This window comes from Mus caroli, unplaced genomic scaffold (genome assembly GCF_900094665.2).
Source record: "Mus caroli unplaced genomic scaffold, CAROLI_EIJ_v1.1 scaffold_15748_1, whole genome shotgun sequence".
NCBI lineage: Eukaryota > Metazoa > Chordata > Mammalia > Rodentia > Muridae > Mus > Mus caroli.
This window is the reverse complement of record NW_018391279.1, coordinates 1-9,403: the sequence shown is the minus strand read 5'-3', so window position 1 is coordinate 9,403 and position 9,403 is coordinate 1. Positions and strand designations below refer to the sequence as shown.

General features: G+C 38.3%; 1 protein-coding gene and 1 non-coding gene across 2 annotated transcripts; both read left to right on the top strand.

Annotated features, from left to right (window-relative positions):
* Positions 1-450: 450 nt before the first annotated feature.
* On the top strand, positions 451-614 carry LOC115030358. Its single transcript, XR_003835936.1, has one exon. It is a non-coding gene; the product is annotated as a U1 spliceosomal RNA (small nuclear RNA).
* Positions 615-1,290: 676 nt separating this feature from the next.
* Rab39b (RAB39B, member RAS oncogene family) lies at positions 1,291-7,627 on the top strand. The gene is made up of 2 exons (XM_021155287.2): positions 1,291-1,610; positions 4,436-7,627. The coding sequence occupies exons 1-2, from the start codon at positions 1,396-1,398 to the stop codon at positions 4,860-4,862; spliced, it is 642 nt and encodes a 213-aa protein (XP_021010946.1). The 5' UTR covers positions 1,291-1,395; the 3' UTR covers positions 4,863-7,627.
* Positions 7,628-9,403: the final 1,776 nt, after the last annotated feature.

The window sequence follows — 9,403 nt, the reverse complement described above, 5'->3', positions numbered from 1 at the left end:
GGACTTAACTACCAACCAAAGAGTACACATGGAGCGACTCATGGCTCCAGCTGCATATGTAGCAGAGGATGGCCTTGTGGGACATCAATGGGAGGAGAGGCCTTTGGTCTTGTGAAGGCTTGATGTCCCAGTGTAAGGTAATGCCAGGGCCAGGAAGTGGGAGTGGGTGGTTGGGTGTGGGAGCACCCTCATAGAACAGTGGGAGGGAGAATGGGATAGGGGGTTTCTGGAGGGGAAACCGAGAAAGGGTAAAACATTTTAAATGTAAATAAAGAAAATATCCAATAAAATAAGCATTAAATCTAAACATATTTCTCAGAATATATGCAAATAATCATGAAAAGAAATTTTAAAAAATATTCAATATCACTAATCATACAGAAAGTGCAAATCACAGTAGAATATCATCTCACCAAGATATGACGGACAATTATCAAAAAGACAAAAGAGATACTTACCTAGCACAAGAAATGCCATGATCATGAAAGCAGATTACCCATAGCAAGATTTATACATTGCACTCAAAATGTGCTGACTCCCTGGGATTTCTCCAACTGCTGGGAAACTTTATTGCATATTTTGTGGTAGTGAGGAGACTGATTTTGTGCTCTTCTAATCGGCGGAGGGGAACAAGATTAAAGATAACAAGTGTGTGTGTGTGTGTGTGTGTGTGTGTGTGTGTGTGTGTGTAGAGCAAAGGAAACCCTTGCACACCACTGGTTATAAATAAATTAGGACAGCTATTAGTGAAAACAGTGTGAATGTTCTTTTAAAAATGTGTTGGAAATGGAGAGATGTATATGATACTTTGTTATTTGCACAAAAAGTATAGGATTAAATTTTGTGTCTTTTAAAAAATAAATAGCAATAAATGCACATGCATATGCCTGGATAATAATTTTTGCATGTTTGAGCATGGAAACCCATAGAAGACAATTATTCAACTTTTGTTTACTTTTTTGTATTTTTTCTAGATTTAATAAAAATGAATTAGATTTGCAATTGTAACGGCAGAGAGATTTTTATATTAATAGGAGAGTGGTTGGTATAATTAAAAACAGAACACATTACTCTCCTGTCCGTTTTTGTGTGCGCTCCTCTAACAGACAGTGTGGTGAAACTAGTGCCGCGTCTACGCAGAGAATTACAGTAACTCGGTTTTCAGTGATGAGTCAGAGTGCGTGGTGCTGATGCTGCTGCCATTTCATCACCTTTGCGAGCGCAGCATCCATCCCTTCGTTCCCCCAGCGCCTGGGCCTACCTTGCTTCAGGCTACCAGGCCAGTGATGTCCTCGCGGCCGATCTAGAAACGGGTTGATCTGCGCTAAGGCCTTGGTGGGGCGCCCCCTTCCGCCTCCCCAGGCCCGGGCCGAAGAGTCCTGCCAGGCCACTGCCATGGAGGCCATCTGGCTGTACCAGTTCCGGCTCATTGTCATCGGCGATTCCACGGTGGGCAAGTCCTGCCTGATCCGCCGCTTCACCGAGGGCCGCTTTGCTCAGGTTTCAGATCCCACCGTGGGGGTAGATTTTTTCTCCCGTTTGGTGGAGATTGAGCCAGGAAAACGCATCAAGCTCCAGATCTGGGATACAGCGGGTCAAGAGAGGTTCAGGTGGGAGTACACCACGGGCCCGCGCGAGCAGTGGGAGGGTCTTTGGGGCTTATTCTGCCCCTGGGGAAAGAGGACTTCCCGGTTCTTTTCGCGATGCTGCCAGGGTGACAAGCAAGGGTCTGTCTGGGGCTTTTCAAGCACACTTTGAGCTACCTTTGAGTTCGATGCAGGGAAAGAACCGCCCAGGCAGAAGGCCATTCATTATCACATTCTTTGAACCACAACTCCATCAATCTGCTTTTTGGTAGCTAATAAATAACTTGAAATTGATCACTATATAATTCATCAAAATCAGACCCTATGATTCATAGCTTAAAAGAATCCAAGTCATTTTAACATAACTGAAAGCTATAGGTAGGTAGAGTAGATAGATGTACATTGACTTCTTTCTATATATCCGTTTATATCTGTGGGGAAGAAAAGAAAGAGGGAGAGACAGAGACACAGAGAGAATGAATATGTCCTAATATAAAGGAAATGGAGACTGATTAATTGACTGTCTTGTAACCATCATACAGTCAGTTGCCAGAGGGTGGAATCATTTCTGAAGAAATAGTATGAGGTTACTCACATAAGAGAATTCCATATAAAGTAAATAGACAGAGCCCCTGACTTCTTGGAACTTCAGTACTAGCATGGTCAGAAGAAACAGATACAGAGGCAACACACAAAAGAGTGTTTTGTTGTTTGTATTTATATGCCACTCCCTACTGTACCACTGGACACATTCAGCATGTTTATTTTTCTTTCACAATCCTTGGCTCTTCCTTTGTAGTATTTATTTGTAATTTCACGTATGAATACAGAGGAGAGACGTTTAACTGGAGAAGATGAAGCCCAAGTAAAGATAGGAAATGCCCAGAATGGGGAAAAGCATAAATAAAACATAAGTGACAGAAAACAAACTAATAAAAACTTTGTAAAGAACAGTTTGAACTAACGTAAGGTAGAACAGGAGGAACCAGAGCAAAAGGACTCAGTTTATAAACACTGACTCATTCTCCACTGAACATTAGTTGGACACAGAAGATACTAGTTAGGTAATTAAGTTGCCTCTAACTTCCCACTTGTACAAAGCTCTGGCAAATACTTTATATAAGTTCTCATGAATAAAGAAAGGTCTCTTATATATGTTTGCTGGGATCTCTGAATGAACGGCTTGTTCATATTTACTACTTATTATGTATTATATAGTATTGATTTGTAGGACTACTTTACAGATTATCCCAACACCAACACTGGTGGCATAGCCCTATAATTCCAGCCCTCTGAAGGCTGAGGCAAGTAGTTGAAGGCCAGCCTGGAATTCTGTCTAATAAAAAGAACATTAACCCTTTTATGTCATGCATGTTGTGAGCTATTTCCCCAGTATGTCATTTGTATTTTTATGGTTTTTTTTTAATTTAGGGTCGGTGTCTAGTTCTATATAACTTTACACTATGATTAAAATACTTTGATATCTTCTGTGCTAAATACAAACCACTAATGCATAAATATATTCTAGAGCTTTGATACACTGCTCATTGATTTCTCAAATCAACATTTTCACAAATTGGAGCATTTTCCAATACAATTATCATTCCCCATTAATCTTCAAACATAAAGAAATTATGAATATCCATTTCCCAGGGCTAATATCCCTGGTTCTAGAGACCTGAACTTATTTGTAAGGCCTACCCATATCATCTTCTAGCTTGGGCTGTAATTCCCTAGACATTTCCCCCACATTAACACTGAGCCATTTTCCCATACATTTTCAGCTATTATATATCATACCCTCTCAAGAAGACAGAAATCCTAAAAATAGATTTCAAAAATTGCAGTAGTCTAAAGCAAGTGATTATATAGGCAAGTTGTTCTACATCCTTTCATGAGATTCTACATTCTTAAGCAAAAACACATTATATGTTTATAATAAAGGTTCATCAACTCAAGAAACTAAAATATGTGATGTTTCTTCTGTTTCATCAACTCAAGAAACTAAAATATGTGATGTTTCTTCTGTTTAAGAAGAACAATAAATGTACAAGTAGGCTAAAATAACCTAATTACATGATTCAAAATAATAATATAACTTCATTGGAACACTTTCACTATTTTGGCAGATTCTCCCAGCTAGTGCCTCCTCAGTTAGCCTCTTTGAATTTTGTCAGTGAATACAGATGGTAGGATTTTCTCCAGTACAATATTAAATATGTTGTTTTATTTTATGTGTATAGAGTTTTGCCTACATATATGTTTATGAACCACATGAGTGCCTGGTGACTATGGAGGCCAAGAGAGGATGTCAGATCCTCAGAAGCTGGAATTAAAGACAGTTGTGAGCTGCCATGTGTGTGCTGGAAATTAAGTTCAGGTCCTCTGGGAGAGCAAATAGCGCTCTTAACTACTGAACCATTTCTCTAGCCCTGCCTCAGAACATTTTACCATCCCCATTTTCCCATTCTCATTCCCACGTGGCTTAGGAAATAGCAAACAAGATTGTCTTTTTCCTCACACAAGTGATTGATGACCCCTGCTAGAAAAAAAATAGCAATAACGGGAACAAACAAACACAAAACACATTAATGATAAATAGAAAAATGAAATATTTTGCAAGATCTTTTCAGGGGTTATCAATTATAATAAATTCAAGGGAAAATACCTGAAAGTTCATGAGCATTCTTAACATTTTACTCAGTTGAAAACTTGCCATTATTGTTATAGATTGCATTTGTATTTACTAAAGAACTGTCAGTAATCAGGAACACTAGAATACACTGAGTTCGTTGGAGTGAAGGAGTTTGAGCACGAACTTTATTCTTTACTTCTTTCTTGTGTTTTAGATCCATCACTCGCGCCTACTACAGGAATTCAGTAGGTGGTCTTCTCTTATTTGACATTACCAACCGCAGGTCCTTCCAGAATGTCCATGAGTGGTTAGAAGAGACCAAAGTACACGTTCAGCCCTACCAAATTGTATTTGTTCTGGTGGGTCACAAGTGTGACCTGGATACACAGAGGCAAGTGACTCGCCACGAGGCCGAGAAACTGGCTGCTGCATACGGCATGAAGTACATTGAGACGTCAGCCCGAGATGCCATTAATGTGGAGAAAGCCTTCACAGACCTGACAAGAGACATATATGAGCTGGTTAAAAGGGGGGAGATTACAATCCAGGAGGGTTGGGAAGGGGTGAAGAGTGGATTTGTACCAAATGTTGTTCATTCTTCAGAAGAGGTTATCAAATCAGAGAGGAGATGTTTGTGCTAGTTAACCCTTCCATTTTTGAAACATACTCTCCCACTTGAACTTAAAAGTTATCAAAATAAATAGAATCCTTATGTGACTGAAGAGAACTCAATGTTTGGATAATAAATGAGCCTTCTTCCTAGGCCTGGATCTCTGACAGGCTCATGTGTGGGTAGATAGGGAGTCTGGGTGCTGTGACTGAGGGACTAAATTGCTGACAGGGGCTGGACCAGACCTTGTTTTTTGGGCCAGGCTCAGCAATGGCTGCTCTGTGTGCCCTTTGTGGACCACATATTAAGGGTCTGGGTATTTGAAAGTTAGGTTCCAGGAAAACACCTACAGACAGATAAACAGTTCCTTGGTATTACAACTTTTCAGACATGGTGACCATAAAGAAACATATAGAAAGAAATCAAGTATCAATTGGGGACAATTAAGATAACTGAAAAAAAAAGAGTATGATATCAACTTATTCAATGATAATACCGTGCCAGATGTGTGCTAGGTTTTATACAAACACACCAAGCCACTTCTAACAGTTCAACTGTAAAATGAAAAACCCAAATGAATCAACTATTTGGTAAAGCTCTTTCAAGGTCTAGCATTCTAGTAAAACTGCTGTGAATATGAAAAGGGAAGTCATTCACATATTGTTGTTATCACATTTGAGAAAAGTGTACACTGGCATCATAAAGTTGCCAACTATGTGAAAGAAATTCTTCTATGTAAAATGATCATGTAAGGAGAAAAAGGAAACACTGTAACTCAAAGGCCACATTATTTCCCTTCTAACCATACCTGGACTTTCACTGCATCAGGGAACCATAATCTGGAAGTAAGTATACTGCTTGCTTCTTCAGATACCTGACAACGACAACACAGAGATTGTCAACAAACAAAAACAAAAACCCTAAGTCAAGCCCTTGGTCATTGGTTCTATTCTGAGTATTGGCTCAACACATAGTCTTAGAATCCTTAAAAATCATTCATATTAATTTATTTCACTCATTTGATCACCATCATAGGACTGTGAGATTTTTGACCCCATTTTACATAATAAGAAAGCAAGAACCAAGCCTACCTGATACCTAGCTTTTTTCACTGAATCATTATTCATATGAATAAGTGATTAATTTATTAACTTTGGAGACATGTGACTATAAATAAATGTTCTCTACATGATAGAATATGTTTTCCTTGTTGTTTTACAGCTCAGCTATAATCTTGCAGGAATCTAGAAATGAATAAAAGGTAAAGGCCACTCAGGTATTATTGACAAGAGGGCATTAAATAAGGGATTAACTGCACAACTGAAAACACATTAAAACTGTATGGGTTATAAATGTTCTTCTCACAAACACTATGAATATTTTATTAAAAGGAACCAAATAAAACAATGGGGAGTGGGTTGGGGATAAAGTACTCACCTCACAATGACCTTGACTACCTGTCTGCTATGTACCTACATTGGGCTCCTGTCTACCCGAGAGAGTCAGTTCTTAATTCTCAGGTGAACAGACAGCTAACCACATCAGCAAATTAGAATGGCTGACATGAAAAATTCATTATCTTCTTAAAAAGAAGTGATGCTTTAAATTTCTTTTTGGATTGTAGCCAGTTCAGCTAGGCAAAAGCCATACTTTTGACAGTAAGAAAACTATTCTGATTAGAGTCAAGTTTCTCATATATACATTGTGGTAGAAAGAATGGCAAATTATATTTGCAATATCCTGTTCGAGTTCAGAATGAATATGTGTGAATCTGGGAATTTGTTTCAGCTAAAATAGCCCAAATAATAAAAATTATGAAAGGTTGTTTAGCCACCTTTGCTCCAACTTGTATAAACAAGTCATTTTGGACCAATTCACATCATCAACTGCAGATATATTATCATTCATTCTATAATCATTTCATGTATTTTAAATTGCCAGATTCTTGGTTGTAGAAGGCAAATACAACCTTTTTTGTGGGTTAACACAAAATTTCAACAATGATACACATGTCTAGATTGTCCTAAAACCCAGGATTATTCAGTGGATAAGTAAGAGTTGATTAGATTCTTGTTGACTCAAGGGGGCAGGGGTAGAAATAAAACATGTCTACAGTTTTCTTGACTAAAATACATTATATACTTTGCCATTCCTGGCTTTTAAAAGTGGGTTTCAAAGTACCCAGCATAAATGCAGCAGAGGTGGCTGAACTTGACTGCTTCCATAAGTTCTAGAAAAATCTCAAAAATCATTTTAGTAGAATTCAATGCTGTTGTCACTGCAATAAGTGGGTTTTAGACAATGTGAAAAAATCAGGTGTTCATAAAATACTAAGGATAATGCATTAGAAACTATTTTACTACATAGGTAAAGAAAAGATTAACTGTAACAATGATCACAACTGCATGTTGGATTAGATTGTCTTATATTCCAGAACAAAATGTACTGTATACTTTGCCTCAATTTGTTGTACACTGTAATGAAATGTGAAAAATTCTTTATTTAGCTGTATGTGAATGAAAATATGCTTGTATTTAGTAAAATGGTTGATCATGTGACTGAGAGATTCCATATGTGTGTTGTAGCTATTTCTAGAATGTGTCCCTTCATTGTTGCAAACAAGGATACCAGTAAGATACCAATCCCATACTATAGCGTATACCAATTGGATATGACATACCTTGCATAAACATAGTCAAAAGTATCTGAAAGCCAAAAAGAGGACACAATTTCTTAAAGATATGTGATTTTCATGTTGAAAATCACAGAAATCTCATTATTCATTTTCAGCCCAAACCACTATGTAAAAACTTGGTTGTGTGAAGCCTAAGACTTCAGCACTGTAATTTTTAATCAAGATTTATGATTCTGTCACCAGGCAAGTAGTTAATTATAACTACTGTCTTCACTGGAAAGTCTTTTCCAAGCTAAACTCCCTTGGGTGTTTTGTTTTGTTGGTTTGTAAGTTGGTTATTGTGTTTTTCAAATCTGACTGTGGCATACTATCACGTGAGGACATGGGACCCAGACTGGAATGCAGTCATCAAGTACACTTTCCAAGGTGGATAGTGCACATCTGAAAGAAATATAAAAGAAATTCTGAATCTAGGCATACACAGACTAATCTCAGTACTGCCTTATCATTTTTGCAGGCTTAAGTAAATTAAGGGGAGGGGTAAGAAAACAAGAAAGAGAAATTAACTATGAAGCTGCATTTCATAGAGCTTTCCACACCTTTAAATTTTATCTAGGCTTAAACATCTTTTCTTTATTTATATTAATTCCCTCGGTGACCCCAGCCATTCTGTGGTTTTAAAAATTATCTGTGAGCCAGTAAGCCCTGGACTGATATGTTGAGATCATCTATTACCCATGGACTCAGACTTTCATAACCAACTACTTACCTGTCATTTCAATTTGAGTGTCCATTAGAATGACAAATTTAACATGTTCTGAATTTAATGAAGCTCCTAAAGGTAATGTTAACTTTCTCCACAGCATTCCTGCCTAAAAGCTTAAAGTCATTCTTCTTTCCTTCTCTTTCTTACTCCACATTTGATTTATCTGAAAATTATGTTGGCAGAAGAATATGACAAGAATTTGACAGCTTTTTAACACCTTTAATGTGTTAATGCTGCTGTTGTCCACTGTCACTTATCACCTAAATTATTGTGATAAAACTGGTCTCCCTAAAGTGATTCTTGCTACCACTTCCCTACCAGTCTATTATCCATACATAATATCCATATTATCCAAGGGAGTCTTGGTCTTCACCTACTCATAATTTTCCTGTGCTTATCAATTTCGTTCAGCTTAAAACACAAAATCCTTCCAATAGTCTGCAGGAGAACCCTAAAATGAATTCCATTCTGTCACCTCTGCGACCTCATTTCTTTTTTTTAATTAGATATTTATTTCATTTACATTTCCAATGCTATCACAAAGTCCCCCACCCACTCCCCCACCCACCCACTCCCACTTCTTGGCCCTGGCATTCCCCTGTACTGAGGCAGATAAAGTTTGCAGGACCAATGGGCCTCTCTTTCCAGTGATGGCCTACTAGGCCATCGTTTGATACATATGCAGCTAGAGACATGAGATTCAGGGGGTTCTAGGTAGTTCAATTTTTTGTTCCACCTATAGGGTAGCAGATCCCTTTAGCTTCTTGGGTACTTTCTCTAGCTCCTCCATTGGGGGCCCTGTGATCCATCCAATAGCTGACTGTGGGCATCCACGTCTGTGTTTTCTAGGTCCCCGCATAGTCTCAAAAGAGACAGCTCTATCTGGGTCCTTTCAGTAAAATCTTGCTAGTGTATGCATGGGTGTCAGCGTTTGGAGGCTGATTATGGGATGGATCCCCGGATATGGCAGTCTCAAGATGGTCCATCCTTTCGTCTCAGCTCCAAACTGTGTCTCTGTAACTCCTTCCATGGGTGTTTTGTTCCCAATTCTAAGAAAGGGCAAAGTGTCCACACTTTGCTCTTCGTTCTCCTTGAGTTTCATGTGTTTAGCAAATTGGATCTTATATCTTGGGTATTCTAAGTTTCTGGGCTAATATCCACTTATCAGTGA

Bases quoted from the DNA above. Each gene is read 5' to 3' on its own strand.
- Rab39b (XM_021155287.2), top strand. From the start codon at position 1,396: ATGGAGGCCATCTGGCTGTACCAGTTCCGGCTCATTGTCATCGGCGAT. The intron at 1,611-4,435 runs GTGGGAGTACAC...CTTGTGTTTTAG, and splicing joins GCGGGTCAAGAGAGGTTCAG to ATCCATCACTCGCGCCTACT.